Source organism: Mchenga conophoros, linkage group LG1 (genome assembly GCF_057382185.1).
Source record: "Mchenga conophoros isolate Kocher_MC1m ecotype Shallow Benthic linkage group LG1, M_conophoros_male_GT1.1, whole genome shotgun sequence".
Lineage (NCBI taxonomy): Eukaryota > Metazoa > Chordata > Actinopteri > Cichliformes > Cichlidae > Mchenga > Mchenga conophoros.
Window position 1 is genome coordinate 17,251,144 of NC_140526.1, and position 21,254 is coordinate 17,272,397.

Below are 21,254 nucleotides of genomic sequence, written 5' to 3' on the forward strand. Positions count from 1 at the left end.
TAGTGATCCGTGTCTAATAAGCCAGCAAATGCAGGCTCACGTCAGAGGAGCCAAGACCACAGCCTCAGTGGGTGGATCGAGTTTGAGTTTCCTCTGCTAAAATATCCATTCGCAAGAAATAAGACCAATAAATAGTTGTTGCTTCTTTTGTGTTTTTTTCTTTGACACAGTAAGAGTCTTCCCTCCAGCTTTTCGTCTTTAATGATATGCAACAGCGTCCAGAGACCATGCAAAGGCTGGTAGAAAGTCTTGATATAAGCAGGTTAAAAGATAGTCATGGCAGAATCTCTCAGGTTCTCCTCTCTCAAACAAACGCAAGACCAACATGGTTTTCTAGCAGTCCATCTATCAGTACTTGATCTTGGTTTTTCATATTAACATACAAATGGCCATTTACAAACACACCAGAGAACAAAAGGAAACAATGACTGAAGTTGGAAATAGAAAAAAAAAAAAAACAGATAAGAAGTTTTTGTTCCATATAAATTTAACACCGGGCACTTTACAGAGGTCCATTCCCCCCCCCCCCCCCCCCCCCCCCCCCCCCCCCCCATCTTTCCATCGTTGTTCACTCTTCCAAGTCCTCGTTTGAATGTGCCTAGAGCTACATAACAGCACACTGTCCCACTGGAAAAACAAAGCCCAGACGTCCCAAAGGCTCTCCCAGAGTCCCTTTAGCTCTCTTTTTTTTCCCCTCCTCTTCTGTCTGTTGCCTCCTTTCAACCCTCTCTCGCCTTCTTTACTCTCCTGTGCCGTGTATGTGTGAGGAACACTGCCGGAGGGCGATGGTGGAGTGGGTGGTTACAGGGTGAAGTAGCTCTTCTCTCTACTGTAGTCTTGACCAGTACTGAGACATGTCAGGCTCGCTTCCTGGGACTTGGACTGGGACAGACACTCCAGGAGAGATGAGTCCTGTGAAGACAAAGAGAGAAAGATTGATGTCAGATTGGAAACACGTAAGGAAGTTTAAAAAAAAAAAAAAGCTGTCTAAATGCTAAAATTAGATGAGCAGGTTTACCATGCATGGTTAGTACGACAGTTAACTAACAGAGCATTGTGCTTTAAATGCTTGCAAATAGGTAGATGAGCATGGGCCTGCAATGAGTCACAAAGCTCTGCACGTGGTGGCTCGGTAAAATGCTTGCAAGCTCGATAAATTGAGGCTTTGGCAATGGCATTTAAACAGAGAGAATACAACAGCAAATGAATCAAATTAATTAGCAATTTAGCACAGAGGAAATGTGGTTATGCATGATTAACTCTTCATGACTATAACCGGTATATATGGCTCTCAGTAACATCCTAATGGGGTGGAACTAAACTATGGGCTGGAGTAGTGGGGTTGACATGATGGCCCAGAGTGGCAAAGAAATGAGCCTCGTTCATGCAACTGCGGAGAGAAAAATTATGTGCGATGTAGAGATATAGATCCTCAGACATTTAAACCAAAGGAAAAGGAAACTTGGGATGACAGATCATGAATCAGACATGACTCTGTAGTATCCCCTGATTACTGGAAAGGTGGCAGATATTTCAAAGAGTGCAGTGTTTGCTTTTTTAACTCCCAAGCAGGCTGCTTTAAAAATAAAAAATTAAAAAAGTGAAATTTTCTGCCTACCTGTTGAGGTGGTACCAGAAGTGGTCATAGATTGGCTGTTCATATGTGCCTGCATATGAGGGGGCGTGTATGTTTCGTAGCTCCGCCCGTTCACAGGCGGACTGGTAGGCAGCATGCAGGAATAAGAGGAGGTCTGGCTGGGCTAAAAATGAGGAGAGAATGTTACATTAGCTTAGCCAACCATAATTTGCAGCTCAGTAGTCTGTAATCTAGTTTGTCTGCTTTTAACACTATCAAATTATTTCACGAATCCTTTAGTTACAGTATGCAGGCCTATGTAATTTTGTACTTTTTTTTGCCACTCTTATAGTCACACCAGTCACTGTAAAAACCCAGCTTTAAATTCATTTTATTTAAGCACTCGTATGTAATGTATGCAGAGTATTTGACTTACTTGCATAGGTAGATTGTTTGCCATGGTGAAGCTGGGCATCGGCGGCAGCGCACTGTAGGTGTTTGTGAGTGCGGTGTCAGGTCTACCCAGCATTGACCCCGAGGTGAAAGACACTGTGGATGAAAATGAAAACTCGCTTGAAACCGCAGAAATCTCACACACACTGAGCTCCGGTGAGAGAAGTCATCTCATTAGCGTTAAGCAGTGCGTGCGGAAGGTGACGCCTTATTTGACAGGCTGATGGGCCCGGACAGATAGCTCTACAGCGAGAGCCTCAGGTGATTGACTTCACGAGCTTCAGCTCTGCCGGTGTACCCTCGTGCCTGATTCGGTAATTGCTCAGATAGTCAGCTGAGAAGTTTTGCTCAATCATCCATCAAAGGGAAGCAACGGCGCTTCTTCATGCGAACTAGAGCGCACAGCCACCGAGGCCTCCTTTGCCCTTTTTATATGAATCCGCAGGTTGTGGCATGATACTGTTTAGTAAATATTTAACCCACTGAGCCTATGGAACCCATCACAGTATTAATGCATTAAAATTTTTTTTAACAAAGTAGTGTGTGCTTGTGCAGCGTGTGTGAAGTAGGACTGCACTTTTAATAATTTCAGTTGAAAAATTAAATTTAAGTATTATTTTACCTTACTGGGCATATGGTCAAAGTAATATCTCTGATTAGGTTGACCTACCCGGTGTGGTGGGCTGTGGAATGGCCTGGTAGACGCTGGTGCCGAAACTGCTGCTGATGGGAATGTGACTTGAGGAGTTATTGGCCTGCCGGCGCTGATTCCGCAGCTTCTCCTCTCGCCTCCACTTTGCTCTCCTATTTGAGAACCATACCTGCAGATGAAGGATGGGAAAAGCATAATTTTAGCTTCAAGTTTAAAACCTCTTTTAAACGTGCTCATAAAAGTTGCGATCACTCACTTGTATTCTTGCCTCGGGCAGGTCGATTTTCGCTGCTAGTCTTTCTCGCGCGAAAACATCTGGATAATGAGTTCTTTCAAATTCTGCAGTGGGATTAATCACACAGGTATAAGTGTTAGTAAATATAAGATTAGGTCAAGGGCAGTTAATTTTATTCAGAGCTATTAGTGAAACAATTGCGTGTCTTTCGCCCTGGATCCAAAACATTAGGTTTTTAATTAGGCTTCTTATTTAACGCAGTGTAATGAAGAAATGTAGTCCCTCACGCAGTTTGCGTTTTCTTTGAATTTGCTTACAATAACCAAAATGTTTGTATTGTGTTATCGATGAAACATTAGTCTGGGTGTTTAAAACGAATTATACAAATTATCCACTGCATATTTGACCTTTTTCCAGTGCTTCGATTTGCTCCTGTGTGAAGGATGTGCGATTTCTCTGTAGTTTCCTCTTGAGCTGCAGACGCATCTGTGTCTCCTCTGAATCCTCCCCGTTCGAGCTGATGGAGTTTGTGTTTTCTCCTGCACCGTCCTGTTGTTGGCAGCCATCTAAAAAAAGGAGAGAGAAATTAATGGAAATATACATTCACTTAAGCTTAATTGAATAATTAATTATCGGGGCTCGTGTTGTATCAGCCTAGCGCTAATTGTACAGACCTCGGTGGTACATCATTAATTAAAGCACCCATCATGGTTAATTTGTTTCAAAATTGGAGGAATTATTGCAATTTCTTCCTAATGTTTGCCACTTTACAGACGACTGGCTGCGTGAAAAAGGAACAACATCAAACCGGCTTCGTGGTTAAACTGTTGATAAAATATTGTGGGAAAAACAGGCTGGCTAAGGGGAAAGCTCCGCGTACTTATCGTGTCCCAACAATGGCGTGTGTTCTCAAAAGGTTAAGAGAAATGTGACAAGATGTGCTGAGCCTCTTTTCAGAGCCTATGAAATGTATTTAAAACCCAAACTCTCTACACAGCTCCAAAACCCCCTCCCTTTTTCCTCCAGGACAGAGCAGTGCCTCAATGGCCGTTCCCATATGGGCGTTGGTATGGCCATTGAGGTGACCACCAACTTTTGAATAGAAGAAGACGCTTTTCAGAATGATACAATGCCTTCAGGAGTAAGGGAAACCATTAAACTATGGACACAGCCAGGGACGAGCAGTGAGCCCTCGGTGGGTGTAATATATGGGATGGGATGGGATGGGATGGGGGTGGGTGTGTGTGTGTGTGGAGGGGAGCTTTTGGAGGAGATGACAAAAGGATCCCCTCTCTCTGGAGGCACACAGGCTATAGTACTTTGGCATTGTGCGCACGAGGATCCCAGTCAACAGAGCTTTGAGTCCAGTGTGTTAACCCTTATCCACTACCATCATTAATCACGTCCCCCGGCCAGCTACACGCCAGTCAGGATTTCTGTCTTCAATTGGAAACAAATGAGTGAGGAGAGAGCATGCAACCCCCTGAACAACCAAAATAAGGCCAATCTATTCACTGCTGCTGTTTGTCCGCGGTGGGCCTGAAGGCCCCTTCACTCGCAGGGCGAGGCTTATCGACTAATGTCTGTCTTGTTGTTGGACATCATTACCACACCAAGAAGTTAATGCGAAATTAAGCAGCGGGTGCGTTGATAGAGGTTTATGTAATATCTCAACGATGGCGCTCTGGGGCCACGAAGTGGCATTTCAGCATTTTCTTTTTCAGAGCAAATTTTATTTGTGTTCTAAAAAACCCAGAGCCGAGCAGCTGGAGCCCTGTACTCCAGGTTGTTGCAAAACTGGGGAAAAGGTGCAAAAAAGGCCGAGTAACTGTTCACCTACGTGGATTATAAGATCAGCCAATTACTTAATGTGATTCTATGAACTATAGAGCGATAGCACAAAATAAAACACGTGTTTGCCTCATAGAAAAATAAACCAAATTACACATTTCCTCATAGTTCCGCTGCGTGCAAATTCTCCCTGCATCACGCAGGCCTCCAAACACATTTAGTGTGTCTATATGTGTCCGTTTTTGTTCAGTGAAGGAAACCTGATGGGACACATTTCTTGACAATTTCCATTGCTGCATAATAGCCAAAGTATTCTTCTATAGGCCAATAGTTTGTATCCACGCTATTTGTTTCTTCACTCCGGATAATCTATAAAAAGGAGTGAATGTGCAGCTATTATCCATGCGCCAGACCCACTGACGCTAGGATGGGATTTGTTTTCTTTATAAAAGCGCTGGGAAATAAACTCATTCTTTAGTATCACGATGTCTCAGCCAGTGAGGCGGAAAAGCAGCAAAAAAAAGAGATACCGAACCAATTGCGGCACCTTTCAGCTGCTGAGACTGGATCAAAACACTCTTGAGAAACCGCTTAAAACTGAAAGAGAAAGTGAGAGACTAAATCCTATAGACGGGATTTAGAGCCATATAGCCAGCGACTGAGCATGAGAAAGAGATGAAAGACAGCATCGGTGTGGAGTTTTATTCGTTTCTCTTTGGATAGAGTTGTCTTCTTTTGGGGCCCTGTCACTCTCCATGTAGCCATTATATGTGCTTACTCGGCTGTCTGATTGAAAACATATTTTCGTTCCCTTGAAACAACTGTTTTACCCAAATACTTAATCAAACACAACTTTGTTATATTTAGATTTTTATATCATTGTTATTATTATTATATGTTTTATTTCTGGAGATTTTTTTTTAATCTAGGTTGCAAAACAATATATACAACAGATGAAAATGATGATCATTATTATAATTAAATACCTAACATTAAATAGTTACATCTAATAATAATAATAATAATAATAATAATAATAATAATAATAATAATTATTATTATTATTATTATTATTATTATTATTATTATTATTATTATTTAAATTAGCCGTTATAGCTTCATCATTAAATGAATTATTTTAGCCATGAATATGATCTTTCCCGCTTTACTGCTCGTTGACAGCCCCACGTGACCAGTTGCCGTCACACAAATGCTAATTTGTTTTTGTTTTTTTAGTTAATTTATTAAATCTTGTCGGACTTAATTCCAACCCTTGCATTTCCGCTTTACATGTGCAAATAAACCGTGATCGCAAACTCCTGCCTGCAAAGTTGTAGTTTCTTATAAGAAAAGCTGCTCTGTATTTGGCCTGCAGTGGGCCGTCAGGAAACCCTCTGAAGTGGAACATTTCCACAGCAGCCTCACCATCTCCACACTCCTGCATGTTGCCATAATGAGAGACAAAGCCCTCTCTAATGAGCAATTACACGTAGTGAGGACTGTTCCCATAACTAATCATTGCGTGTGAAGGAAAAGCATTCCTTTGTGCTAACATCGCCGCACACAGCTCTCCCCCGGCTCCCTGCCTCCCCATCGGGGAGGAAAATGCAGGCTGTTGGATGGACACCTCTGCTGAAAGGACAAGCTTCTGTCACGCACATCCATGTCTGGGACAGTGGAGACATTCAGAATGCATGCATGGCCTATGGCTTCCTCTGATCGACTAGTTTTACATTTTCAGTCTTGTTCAGAGCATCAAAAGCATGACCATACAATACCTTCCTGCAAACAGCCACGGGTCGGAATCACCGGAAGAGTAGGCCGTAAACCTATTCATATTCATACATGGCAACTTGTGGTGACCTCACTAAGTTCACTTTAAACCTAATGCATTGAATTCAAATCAGATGCTTTTGTGGGTGACCATAAATGTTACTGCGTGTCAGCACACCACCCGGATGTATACTTCTTTTTTGGTAGAGAACCTCACAACTGTGCGTGCGTCAAGGTGTCTTTATTGCTACTGCATGACAATGAGGCTCACCTTGGTTGGGCTGCCCTGGCACTGATGTTCCGGGGTACCAGCCGGGCCGGGTCCCCCAAGTTCCTGTCTGACCGTTGAGCATTCTCAGCTTGTCATACATGCCATCTGCGCCCATCTGTTGCTTTTCACTAGCCAGGTTGCGGAGGACTCTGTTTATTGATGACACCTGAATGACAAATTACATATGATAAAAGTCTGGATTAGGATTGGATGGAGCGCAGCATCGGCACGTCTCTGCTCGTGCGGGCAAAACACGTGTTCTTACACGCATAACGCGAGCATTATAATCATAATAAATATGTACAGGAAGATGTTTCTGGCAAAGCGCACAAATGAACAACGAGCCCCATCAAAACCGAGCGTATGTTTGGCTGATCACATACGCAGTAATGTGTGCCCCACGCTTTGAATCGCAGTGCACTTAATAAGACTGAATGGTTGGATGCCCTTCTCCTTTTCCTCCAGTGCATGAGAAAAAAGTCATTTCATGTGGCAAATTAAATCATGCACACAACTTACAGTCAATACACTTACACTGGGTATATTGTCGTTGGTGCAGATCCCCTCCGACAGAAGTCTGTCACGGATCTCCCACGCAAAGATAGACGGACACTCCCGCTTGTACTGCGCGATTTTCGCGACCACCTCTGGAGTGGCGACCCTGGGCTTGCTGCCGCCTATTGCTCTCGGTCTTATGGAGCCTGTTTCATAATATCTACCAAGGATCTTGCTCACACAGCCGTTGGATACCTGGACGGGAAACAAAAGACACAATTCACATACATTATTTACGACTATGAACGGAATTGCTAAGATGGCTCAAATAATTATCACCTTTTCACTGTCCAGCACTTGGACTTCATCATGGGTCTATAAATACAGAAAATATGCCTTGAATGATATATTAGGCATTTATTCTTTACAACAGCAGGCAGATTACTTTTCCGTTTGTTGTCCTTAAAACATTCCTTTAATTGCAAAGTAATAAGTGGTTTTACTGGCTTAAAGCGGTCGTGAACTGCTACTGGAAACCTGGCTTTAATTGAAAATTCAAATCGGTTTGTTTTCAATATTTTTGCTTTTGGATATTATTATTAATTTCCTTGTATTCACTGAGACCAACGTCTCTATGAAGGCGTTTTCTGTTCATAAAAAGGAGTGGGATTGTCACCTGGAGTATCCTGGAGATGTCGCAAGGTCGAGCACCACTGTGAGCAAGTTCAACTATTTTCTGCCTGGTGGAATCCGGCAGCGGTCTGCCATTAACAAACACACCACCAAGCTGGTTTACGCCACTGTGACCTACATGGAGACAAAAGCACCGGAGTCATCAAATCATGTCGCAGCTCCTCTTGAAATATATGATAAAGCTAACGGCTTCCAAGTAATGGTGAGCAGAATGATTTAAGCGTTCAGAATAATCGAGTTATAGATGCAATGTGATATGATGCAGAGCACACAGCAATAGAGAAGTTTCACAATAAACTCTCACACGATTTTATAAAAATATCTTAAACCGGAGTGCACTCCAGAAATCTTTTTTTAAGCTGTTGTGAGGTTCGGCGCATCATCAGCTATTTAGTAACACATGCAAAAACATTGATCAAACCACAGCAGCACGACATACACCGAATAAAAAAAATATAGAATTTTTTCCTCATAGTAATTTTACAGCTCAGTCGATGATCTGGTCAGAAAAAACTCATCCAATCCTGTAGCAAACCGGCAAACTTGGGCTTTAAAACACCCGCACCGTTATCCACTCCCATCACCAAGACCTGCACCTCTCTCACAAACAGTGCTTTAAAACAATAACCAGCCACACCGACGATCCCATAAACACTCCACTACAATAATGTGTTAAATTAGCATCAATTCAAAAGTATCTTGTAGGAAAAACGATATTAAATCGCTAAAATCCTTCCCATGACAATCCTTTATAAAGAAAAACATGCCATAATTACGCATCAAAAAGACAAGGAAACAATAAGATTTTAGCTTTAAAATATGAGGTTTTATTTTTGCTTATTGTCTAAAAAATTTAGTGATATTTAGAAATTATCCTTAAATTATTGTATGGAATCGCTCTAAAGCACAGAAAAAGCCCGCAAACCTGAAGCCAAAAGGGAGAGCTGACTCCCCGGAGTGCCTGAGCTGCTCTCTGTTTCTCCGCTCCCTTCCCCTGCGCTGCCGCCCGGTACATTGACTCCGGGAGCAGAGGCTCCTTAGCAATAAATAAGCTCCAAATATAGAAGAGGGGGAAAATATGATGAGCCTGCCTGACATTTGTCTTTAAAATAAAGCTAGCTGCACGTCAAGTTTGAGCTTAATTTCTGGAAATAGGCGGAAGTCGCCTCGGATCATGCATGGGAGGCTAATTGAAAAGATCAGTTGGAGCACTTGTGGCAGGCATGTCACTTTATGACACCGCTCTGCTTTTGAAAATCGCATCGTCACGACAAATAGTAGCATGATAAAACGACCCTTTCTGTCTGCATTTGGATATCACTCAGACAAAATTGGACGCTACTCGTTTACCCTCCGAGGGAGACTTCGTTTTTAAGGTGGCCAGGGGCTACGCGCGGTCACACAAACGAGGGCGCGCCTGGATTCTTAACATATTAAAAGTGACATGCAGTTTTTCCCCCCCTTGTTTGTATTTGACAACAAATGCTCACAGCCACCGCAGTCCTGTTGTGTGGAATCGGTTGGCGTCTTCTTGCTGAAATGTGCCATAGGAGTTGGCTTTAAATGCGGACTTTATTTTATATAGATGACACAAAAGAAAGAAAGAAAATTAAAAATAGGGGGATCGGGCCTGTTTATAGCTACTTGAGTGAGAATAAACCTGTTTAACTGAGCAACATATCCCTTTTGGCCGCTATGTGTTATAATCTTCCTGCGTGGATCTGATTGATAGTAAATCCATTATCATCCCCTCCTGCTCTTTGGTAATTCCAGGATTAAGTGGAATTAATAGACTTCTTACGCTGAAATTGGCCTACCCACATTAAGCAGCCCTGCTCTGCGGGTTCTCCAGGGTTGCTCCGTCACCTCTGGTTTATAACCATCATATAAATCCTCCGGATCGATAAAACCCGTCAGATAACGACATCACATAAAAATCAAACTCTCCTAAGGTTAAGTCTTAATCATGGCACAATTCCCTCAAGTGCCCGGAGTCGATCTCGCCCGCTGGCGCTGATTATGCGCCTTGTATTCTATTGCAAGTCGACTAATAGGAAAACATATGGTGTCAATTTGGACGCTCCCCACTATATACACCCAGGAGTTATTAGCACAAAAGCCAGCGAGGCCGTCGCGACCTTTAGACAACCCAAAGGGCCGGGCCCAATGATATCTCCTCGGCAATTCGCACCAGACATCACACGCCAAGCCAGGGGAGCATCCTATTAACATCAATCCAGTGGGTATTGTACACAGGTTTGTTAAGGCTCTGTCATCTCTATAACTGACAACTGATAAGATTAAAAGAAAGAAATCACATTGCTGTGCCATTTAACGTAAGAAAAAAAATCTAGTAGGAGAAAAACAAAAGTAAGCCACTCGTGTTTTTGGGGGTTTTTTTCCCCGCAGCGCTTTCTTATGAATCACAGCTCTCTACACATAAAACAGTCCACCTCTCACGTGGTCCAACATTGGATTCAAACATACTCGGACTAATGCGCACAGGTTACAGCACAGACACGTCATCAAGGTATATGGAGAATAATATAATAAAATTATTCCACACACCTTCATCACAGATGTCATACACCTCTTGTCCAGCAGCAAGAGAGAAAATGTTTCATGTTTATCCTTTTTGGTTTCAACACACACCAGGAACAAGACAAATCATTCATCTGCAAGAGGCCACTTTAAACACATGAGGCCTATAAGCAACTTCATCTACCATGTTTTGGGTTGGGTTTTTTTTTTGATTGGCACCCACGACAATATGGTTGTTAATATTTATCTTCCTCTCTGAGTTCAGCCTGCACCTAACAGTGAGGCCTGCGGTTATAATATGAGCATTTTCTTTCTAGTTCATGCTGTCTGTCCGTGAAGAATATGGACTAATCTACATAAGATATTATTGCTATTCCCTCATGTTTCATGCAGGACTCTTCTCTACGCAGCTAATCTTGTATGCAGCCTGGCAGCCAGCTCTAACGCTAATGCAGACGGCTGTGCAATTATTTAATACCAACTCAAGCAGAAACAAAAATCTCCCTCTCAACCCAGCACCCCCCTCTAATCCCCCCTTCTCTCTCTCTTTCTCTCTCTCCCTGGAGAAGGAAGGACGACATGTGATTAACTTGTTCAATAATAACTTGCCTACCTATCATTTGGGAGGGAGATAATAATAAATTAACAGCAATGAAAGCGCCATCAAATAACTTAAAAATATTATCATCCCTGCTCTTAAAAAATCCTGAAAATGTATGGCTGCACATGCATCTGCCCTCTTTAAAAAAAATCAAATTTAAAAAAATAGTGTTTCTGAAATGTATGTTAACAAGCAGTGCAATAAATAAATATAAAAGATAAAATTATAAATAGAAAAAAATGTCAGTGGGTGTTGCTTCCATGCAACCACATTGCGGCTGTAATCAAAAGTTTCAAAATAAAATATATAGAAAACAACTTACTGTTCTGCATCATTGAAGCTACGCCAGACTCCCACGTGGCTTGGTTGTGGTATTCTAAGCGTCACAAGGAAATAACAAAAGTGGTTAGCAGCAAATCAGAAAACTGGTGTACAGATCTGTTTTACTATTATTATTATTGTTTTAAGGTGTCAAATAATTTGCAACATTTCTTTGAACAACAAAAAAAAAGTTTCTCATGTCGTCCGATTTAAATTTTATTTTTTTTTAATTGCGGATCTGGTTCTTAAACATTTACTGATCCATAATTATGATTTTGTTTTGTTTTTTAAATAAAAACATCCTGAGTGTATGTATGTATTTTAATTAAACTTGCCTGGAAACAGAGTTGACTGTCCACGCTATAACAATTTAGTCAATCATCTGCCGTTTTCACTACTTAATGTCTCCCTATAGGACAAAGCAAAACAACACATTAGCACAGCCACAGCTACACTGATGTACTTACTGTATTTTCAGATTTATTTATTTTTTTTGCCCTACTTTTACAGATAACCTAAATTTTGGTGCCAAACAAATCAATTAAAATCGACGCGGGACAACATTCATCTTCGTTATTTTCACGTCTCTGTTAGGCCTGTTTCCGAAAGCACCTGTCACAATAAATCTCAGCTAACAGCCTAGCCATGATGTGATATTGGGCCTGTAACTCCTTTACAGCATTGTCTCTTTAAAAAAATAGTCCTGGTGTGCCCCCCCCCCCCCCCACCCCCACCCCCCATTTTTTTTCTTGTTAGTTCTTATAAAGAAATCAGCTCCTCATCGTCCCAGCAAGAGGCTTTAGTGTAGTTTTTAAAACTTGATAGCCTTCCTCTTGCGGAGTCTGTCGTGGAAACTGTACAGTGACACACGCTGTCTACCTCGCCTCACTGATCCGCAAAAGTCCACACCAGGAGGGGGTACAAAGCTGGTGTACAAAGCCTGCTGGACTCCCAACAATGCACCCCCTTTTCTGCCTCCGTATACCTCAAACCCGGGGCGAAAACTCGGCCTCCACGACTAGAAACACGCAGCTTCCCCTCTAAACACACCAACAAGTTCAGATTAATACAAAGAGCCGGAGGCATGCATCCACCCCCTCCGGGACCATTCACACATACACACAAACACATGCACTCTCTCTTTTTCACACACGCAGACACACACACACACACACACACACACACACACACACACACACACACACGACCGTGACCCCTGCGCCGCTAGTGCGTGAATGTGGGGTTTTGTTTGCCCTGCTTTTATAGAACAAGATTTTTTTTTTTTTTTTTGGAAAAGTAATTTCTTGTTATAAATATTTGGTGGTTATTTTGTGCTGCTGGTGCGGGTTGTAAAGCGGTTTTAAAGACACAACAGCGCAGTAGGGCGCTCAATTGGAAAAGACAAATGCATTAAAGAAGCTTCTGAATGGGGGAACAGATAAAAAGGGGGCCACGGAGGGAGAAGTCTGAAGTTTTCATTTTCTCTCTCCGTGCAAAGTTGTGTTGTGTGCAGAGTAAAATGGCCTGTAATGTCGACGTCTAACAGATTGTGTTTAGTCTCGGGCTAGTCGGTGAGATGCACGTAGGGACGCCGTTACGTTCAGATTGTGTAGCTTTCTTTCATGTTGTAACAAATAGCCTGCTCGGTCATTAATCAAATTCAGATTCCTTCACACTGGCCCGCATAGGCCGAGTTACCCACTGATCTTAAAGACACGGGAAACTTGTAAATAATACTACATATTTTTATTAGCCGCGACTTAATGTCACGGCGGTTTTAGCAGGTGTGAATATCTCTGTATGTGTGCGTGAAATAATAATAATAACAATAAAAATAAAAAGAGACCGGCTTCAGCCTGCAAATACACTGCTGCCAGTAGCTTATAGCCCTGTAAGGTCCAAGTGGTTAATCATTTATTTAAGGTCGAAAGCTCAAACGTTGTTGTTCCTGAGGTTAACTGCGATCTAATCTGCATTTCTTTCCCTTTAGTAATCCGCAACAACAATGTGTTAATTCAACATGCTTATTCTGACCGCTGGATCCTGCGCTCACAACATTCATACAAGGAAGGAGAACATGTAGGCCTGAACTACAGTGGCCCTGCTGTTGGCTAACAGACAAAATATGCACATGAAGGCGAATTAAAAATTTTTTTAAAAAGTCACATGTCACAGAAAGCATTTATTGCATTAGAGCTTAATCTGATTTAAGAGTAAAGGAGTAAGTTAACATAGAAAGCTACAGAGTGATTTATTCTTTCATTGCAGTTTTATTTTAATTATTTTATGTATTTTTTTCTTTAAAAATTATATTTAAAATTACAATAGAGGCTTTGCACTAAAATATAGGTTTTGCTTATTTACGTGGATTAAAAAAATAGTTTCAAAGCATCAACAATTTGTGCTTGTTTCTCGGTTTGTCTTTTATTAATTTTAAATTTTTTTGAGACATTTACTTTTAAATTTGAGGCCAGCCAAGGACTCTTTATCTGAGTATTTTAAAATACTCCACAGCTTGACTGCTAAAATGTAAAAGCAGTTCAGTCGCTGTCATTAAAGCGGAGAAGATTAGAGACAAGGAGTAAAGTTGTGTTATCCCCGGCACACAAACAAACACGCTGAACACGGGCCTCCTCAGCAAGTGCTTCATGAAGGCTTTTTTTTTTTAAGAAGGCGCTTGGGTGACTCGCCTGCATGAATCAATCTGACACCTTTCCTCAACGGGTCATTGCGCCCCATTCTCCACGATGATCACTGTCCTGGCCCAACGTGACTTTTTACTCTTTGCTGTCATAAATAAGCAGCAAGCTATCCGTGGGCTTAAACCCAACAACCAAAAATCGAGCAGATAAAACCGACAGAGACGCTAAAAGGCTGTTCGCACTTTTGAGGGAGTCCAGGCTGCACAGTCCAAACGATAAAACACTCTCTACCTCACACTGACCCTCCACTTACAGCCGCGAATAAACCCGATATAATAATAATAATAATAATAATAATAATAATAATAATAATAATAATAATAATAATAATAATAATTTAGGCTATCACAAATAATAATGCATAATTTAACAGCAACAAGACAAACTTTTAGTCAGGATCTCACCTTTTTGGGGCATCCTGCGTCGTTATCAAAGTCCTGGGTAAACTATGGGCTGCAGCCTAGTTGTCCACACCAAAGAAAGAGAGAAGGGGGAGAAAAAAGCGGCGACCAGGATCGCTCTCTCCCGGGAAGTTTCGAAGAGAAAAAAAATTTAGTTTCCAGTGGTCTTCGGCGGAGACAAAGGGGATATCCCTGCGAAGGAGACAGAGATTGACAGTGAACTCAGATGTCAGGACGCACGGAGTTTGGCGAGGATGCGCGCTGGCGTGTGAGAGAGCGAATGAGAGAGTCGGGAAGAGAGAGATGGGGAAGAGAGAGAGAGAGAGAGAGAGAGAGAGCGGAAGGAGGGGAAGAGGGAGGGAGAGTGAGTGAGTGGTGGTAGGAGGAGGTGGGGGTAAGAGAATGAACACACCTATGCTGATTGGTGATGGAACAAGTGTATTAATGTATGTGTTCCTGGTCTGCTGTGTGCGCCTCGCCTCGCCTCCCTCCGCCGCTCTTCACTGGCCCATTAGCGCGACCCGACCTCTGTCATCATCCCCCATATAAACACTTCCCCCTGCACCACAGCCAAAGCGGGAAACGGGGCCGAGCCAAAGCGAAAGAGAGAGAGAGAGAGCGAGAAAGCGGGGAAGAGAGAGAGAGAGAAAGAGAGAGTCGCGTCTTCCCAACCCACTAATCAGCCCACGCATGCAAATACTCTGCGCTCACTTGCTGAATATTGCCCTATTGCAAAGGAAGTGCCTCGGAAATGCCCATTGGACGGAAGGCTCTATTCTTCCAGGCTGAATTGGGTCCGCACAGGGAATCTCAGGCATGCTCAGCGCCAACCTGAGGCTAGCTGGAGCCGCAAGGGCGGTGGGTGGTGGTGTGTGTGTCTGTTGTAGTGGGGGGGACGGAAACTAGCAGTGGAGCAGCGCACACTTGGAATGCTGGAGCTCGTAACACCAAATTAAAATTACAAAGAGCTGCAGCGTGCCTTTTATGAAGCAGCCGATGCACTACAGATGCGATTAACGTTATAGAGACGCACATCCGCGCTGCGTAAAACTTTCAGCGCCCTTTTTTCCCTTCTGGACTGAATGTAGCGCGATGTTGCACCTGCGCAAGTGCCGCAATTGGGAGTCATCTTTGAAGGTTTAAAAACTTTTACTTTGAAAAACCACCACTTTTAAACTCTTATACCACAGCGATTGAGCTCCAAAGTAAATCATCTAATCACCCCCACCAAAAAAAGAAAAAGAAAGTTGTTTTACTTTGAAAATCATTTTGCACTTGTCCGGCCTTCACTCACACTCAAAGCAACCAAAAATGTCCACCACGTGCTTTTGTTGATTCTTTTGAGTATCACCCTGCCCACCCCACCCCACCACCCCCATCGTGTCAACAAGAGCACCGTACATAAAGAGTCCGGCCTTTAGGCAGGCTCGGGTGCTTTTTATGGACACATTTGCGAGGCACGGCGACGTCACTCCTGCGACCTGACAGCAAATAGCACGCGTAAATAAAGTAAAAGCAAATGAGTGCGTAGCCATGGCCACACGCTCCCAAACTGAGCCGGCTGAATGACCGACTATTAGCGCACACCTCAGCGCACCCAAAATCAACCCCCTCTGCGCCCGTGTTTGAGCGTACACTCCCAGCTTTGGCCAGCACCAGTCTCAGCACTGAGGAGCCCCGTTGCTTATTCCAAAAAGGAAAACCGAGGGGAAGAGAATGAGGTTTGTGTGGATGCTGAAGCCAAAGTGGAGAAGCAGAAAAGGGGGTGCGTGAAAGGGCAAAGAGGGAGAGAGTGAGCGAGAGAGACGGGAGAGGGACAGACATGAGCAGGGGGAGGGGGAGAGAAATGCGTTTTCTTTTCCCTTTTCTTCTTCTTCTTATTGGGATGGGAGGCCGTGAAATGAAGTCGTGGAGGCCTACACTTGACTTTCTTTGACATGTGAAAAAGTAGGAGAAGTCCGAGCTCATCAATAAAACACTTCGGAGGTGAAAGAGGGCTCCCTAACAACCATCGCATTCCTGACTACGGGTTCAATGAGTAGACAAACGACGCTGCCAGAGAGAGGGTGAGAGAGAGAGCGAGAGAGAGAAGAGAGAGAGAGAAGGGACAGGGGGGAGGGGGAGAGGGACTGCCCGGCTTGAATGGGGCCCTCAGTGGGCCGGCGAGATAATGAGCTGAGAGGACCGGCTCAAACTGTCACTGAGGGTCCCGCGGTGAGGAACAACACTTTGGCCAATACTCCTTCATCAAACAACCCGTAAACTAAACGAGCACATTCATCTGTTTCTCCTTCCTGCATTGTTTCTACTCACTTAGACTGGTGGCTCAGCCTATAGGCCTACCGTGAATGGCCGCAGCTTATATCAGTTAAGAGAGGAGGGGGGGTCCCAAGCATTTTTACGTCAAGAACCCCTCCATTAGAATGCATCAGACCACAAACACCCCCTCACACACAACCCAACCCTGTCGCCCCTCCTGACAGGGGTTTGTGCAGTGAGAGACCTCGTGTTGGTTATAATTTACTGTAAAAAAATACATCAAGGACACGGCGAAGTTGGAACTTTCAATTAGCAGTTATTATGAAACATCAATGCAATTCAAGTTCACAGGTTTATGGATTATGTTGTGGCTAATTTGAGAAAAGATATTTGAAAGGAATTAAACTAAAAGTCGACGTGTAATACAAAAAAAATCTATGGTGGGTTGTTGACTCTTTGACGCAAGAATACTCGCAAGGTGAAACTTTCTGCGCTAAAGTTTGCGTCCTCGTGGACGCCTCGGTCAGCCGCGCGTGCATGGGATGTGTGCCACTTTTAGCAGCTGCTGGTTTCTAGTAATAAGACAGGGAAGTTGTCAAAAGTAGAATGTCATCTTCTCATAATCAGTGTAACAGTACTGAGCGAGAAAACACATTCAACATCTTGCCTAAATGTTAAATTCTTTCTGGTGAGACGCTTGAATAAGTGTATTTGTGAGGCACCTTTGTAGTGCAAATGTTATTGCTACTCACTTGTCACAGATTGCAGCTGTCAAAAATTCACACCACTAACCTGCCTTCATAGAAAGACGGATTCCCCGATGAGTGTGTCAAGTAGTTTTCTTTGGAAACAATACCTCCAGCATGTTATTGATTTCTTTGGTTAAGCTGTAAATCCGCTCCAAGAGCTAATTCGCTGTCTCCATTCTCAAGATATTTCTTTTTGGTTTTTCATCTATTTATTATTTTTTTATTTTTTTATTCAGAAACCTAAGTGATATGCCAAGTCGGTCAACGGCACCTCTCTATGAATATATACATTTCTTATGTGTACATTTATCTTTTTATAAGGTAGATTGCATTGCTGTAAAAGTCTTTAAGGGTGATGTTGGGAAAGCAATTAGCCCAATTCGGATTAGCAGCAACTAATGTCACAGGCCTTGAAAGGAAAGCCTAATCTCGTCGCTATTTTCCCCTGAGGCAGTGTGGTATTCGTACCCCTGCAGAAACTTTTAAATACAATAAAAGAAAGAAAAGAAAAAGAAAGAGCTAGCTGAAAAAACAAAACCTTGTTTTGGTGAAGGAAAGATAGAGTATTTTAACTCATTTTCACTTCACAACTTGACACTATATTTGGACACGACCCCCACACCTTAAAGCCTGCTTTGATTTATTATTTATTTAAAATTGACAACTGTGTGATGACCTATATATATATATATATATATATATATATATATATATATATGAGCTTTCTATTATAAATATTGTTGCAGCATTGATTCGAGTTAGTAATCGCTTGGAAAACACGGTGATTCACTCAGACAATAAAAAGCCTGGTGTGGTGTGCATCTTCATTTTCTGTATTTAAATTGTATCTAATATAGGAGGGGAATTTTTTTTTCTTAGACAATTAAATACATATTAAGTGGTGTACACATACAAGCCCCAGAACTGTATTACACCTACTTTCACTGGTGAGCAAATAATTATATAAATATGAGTTTTCTATATACAATAAATTTGTTATTTATTATAAATAAATATAAATGAAATATTTATGAATATAACAAATGTACTTTAATTTACCTTTTATTATAAACGTTCTACTATTCTTTTTAAAATAATCTTATTATTATAGAAATTCTCAATTAAATGATTATCATTTGTGTTTTTAAGCAGTATTGTAAATGTTGATAATAATAATAATAATAATTATTATTATTATTATTATTATTGTTGTTGTTGTTGTTGTTATTGTTGTTATTGTTGTTGTCACCGATGTATAAAATTTCGACTTTTACGTGTAGCTGCATTCTTGCAAAGCTCTGAGCTGTCATTCATCAGACAGAGCCGACCGGTCACATGTCTCCTCATGAGCACGTCGCCGGTTTATTTGCATAAATCATCCGCGCGTTTACGATTGTATTATTCTGTTTTCATGAGCCATAATCAAAGAGTCACTTGCTTGTTCGACTTCTGCGCCGATATTTATCCATCTGCTGTTTTGAAAGCGTGGTGGCGCACGTGGAGAGCGTACCGCAACAGAAGCTCCATTAGTGGCAACTCATTTTTCATCAGAGTGAGTAAACATAAAGAAACGCAACTCCATCACGGAGTGGGCAGCCGCATGTAGCTTCCTAAGGTGGCCCCCGTCTTGCTCTGTCGGGATGCCAAACTGCTCTTTATTATTTTTTTAAGCATGTTGTTACAGTTAACGTCCTCGTGGCTCATCTAATGGCTTCATTTTCTAGTCACATTCACCTCCACAGTGTGGAGTGCTTTGTACATCGTTTAAGGTAAATTTTGTTTTTATTTAGTTTATCCTGTGTAGTTTAACCCCACCTAACAATTTGTAAAGTTTGTGGGGACACAGTGAAGACTACGGCGTGTTCTTGTGTAGTTCCCAGAATGTGTACAGTCCACAAAAGGCTAAAGCCCTCAGCAAAAGGCTGAGGGCTGTGATAAACACCGGGGCTAATGGTGTCACAGCGCTGATCGGCCAGTGTGACAGGAAGACACGCTGCAGCCAAACATACAAGAACCTTGACCCGAGGCTTCCAAAGACTTCCAGATACTGTGTGGAAATGAGTACATGTGTGAGGGGTGTAAATAATAATGCAACTGAAAGCTCGTAATTAGACGAGGGGGTGTGTGAAGAAATTAAATGGTAATAACCTCAAACATAAACAGCAGGTCCGGGCCCTCCGAACAAAATCAATCTGAAAACCACCAAGGCGCGCGTGTCACTTCACTTCGTTGTTTTTGAAGATTTGAAGCACGTGCTTGCAATTTGCTTTCACAACTTTTTTTTTAAAGTGTTATAGTTCTTTAACAGTACCTCTTGACTTTAAACGTTAACTCACAGCATTTCAACCAAAATATCGCGCTGTTTCTCCAAAATGTCACAGACGTGTCATGTTGATGAAAAAGCCCACAGAATCAAATCTTCCGGTGATGGACATCGACGTTTCCATTGCGCTTATAGATCGTGCATAGATGAATGGATCTCACTGTACACATTCCTGATGTATAGGCTGAATTCCCCTCCAGGCGTAACTCGCACAATAATAGCCGCTTTTTAAAAGAAATGACGAGCGCTTAATTCCTGTGTGAAGATCGCTAATTACACGTTGTGTGCGCGTGTGCGATAGATGACAAAAAAACAAACAAAAAACAAAAACGAACTGGGCTTATTGTTTTCCACTTTGTTTTGGTGTTTTCCTACTCTGTAATACACAAAGCAACGTGCAAACACTTAACCAATAATTTTCCCAACTTTCCCAGTGCGCCCGAATTGAAATCAGTCTGCATGCTTTTAACTGCGTTTTTTTTTTCAGGATTTAATAAAATGAAATAAAATACAAAAATACAGAAAGGATACCCTGTAAATATTCTCAGAGGTTTATCGTGTAAGTTACAGTAGATTTAAATTTTAAAAAGAGACTATTTAAAAGTAGGCTATAGTCCAGCCAAACTCACCGGAAGAAAGGCAGCAGAGGCGTCTGACCGATATCCTGTGCATATAAACTCGCTTCTTCCCTCCCCGGATCTCTCCTCCGTGTCACAGAAACAGAAACTTATAGGTCCCGATGAAAATCTATCTACCTTTGAATCCGTCGTGAAGTTGAAATGTCAGTGAGAGGGGGGAAAAATCTGCGACTCTTACCAGCAACTTTCCCTTCAGCATCAGCCTCAAGTTGGCGGTGATTGGCTGGAGCGACGACTCGACGTCACGCCTTGGACAGGACGCTGAGCGCAGAATGGGGAAGTGAGCAAGGTAACCAACATGTGGAGCACACCGGCCTGTTTACTTTCCCGGTGTGTCGGCTGTGTGCAGGGGCGGACAGCTAACAATTCACTCTGCGGGCTCGCTCCCCGATTGATAATTGATTTGATTTTTATTTACATCATCACCTTAGTGAATGTTATCCACTTTATCTTCAATCCAAAGTTTGATTTCTATCTTTCTGTTCGTGTTTTATTTATTCATGGAACTTAGCCGAAAACTTGCTCGAGAGCACTTCAGCAAGAAGCGTGCCGTATGGTTTAAAAGGTTTGAGCTGTTTGCGCTCAAAATCACCCGATCGAAGCACTGTATGATTATTATTATTATTATTATTATTATTATTATTATTATTATTATTATTATTATTATTATTATTATTATTATTATTAATAATAATAATAATAATAATAATAATAATAATAATTTTTTTTATGACTCGGATGTGTTCCCGTTGATTTTAAGAATAAAGAGGATTGGCTGAG

General features: G+C 42.1%; 1 protein-coding gene across 8 annotated transcripts; it reads right to left on the bottom strand.

Annotated features, from left to right (window-relative positions):
- Positions 1–554: 554 nt before the first annotated feature.
- pax6b (paired box 6b) lies at positions 555–20,627 on the bottom strand. 8 transcript variants are annotated; one of them, XM_085268113.1, is made up of 15 exons: positions 20,466–20,627; positions 14,509–14,697; positions 11,738–11,811; positions 11,404–11,457; positions 10,508–10,531; positions 7,923–8,053; positions 7,586–7,621; positions 7,286–7,501; positions 6,752–6,917; positions 3,324–3,482; positions 2,938–3,020; positions 2,700–2,850; positions 2,013–2,125; positions 1,619–1,760; positions 555–912 (listed from the first exon to the last, which is right to left on the bottom strand). In XM_085268113.1, exons 4-15 carry the CDS (start codon positions 11,414–11,416, stop codon positions 827–829), a joined length of 1,320 nt encoding a protein of 439 aa, XP_085124239.1. In that variant the 5' UTR covers positions 11,417–11,457; positions 11,738–11,811; positions 14,509–14,697; positions 20,466–20,627; the 3' UTR covers positions 555–826. The 8 variants fall into 8 exon arrangements, with proteins under 8 accessions (XP_085124239.1, XP_085124209.1, XP_085124257.1 ...); XM_085268083.1 differs by lacking the exon at positions 11,738–11,811; XM_085268131.1 differs by lacking the exon at positions 10,508–10,531.
- Positions 20,628–21,254: the final 627 nt, after the last annotated feature.

Bases quoted from the DNA above. Each gene is read 5' to 3' on its own strand.
- pax6b (XM_085268083.1), bottom strand. The intron at 2,126-2,699 runs GTAGGTCAACCT...TTTCATCCACAG, and splicing joins TCCACAGCCCACCACACCGG to TGTCTTTCACCTCGGGGTCA. The intron at 1,761-2,012 runs GTAAGTCAAATA...CCTCATTTTTAG, and splicing joins CAAACAATCTACCTATGCAA to CCCAGCCAGACCTCCTCTTA.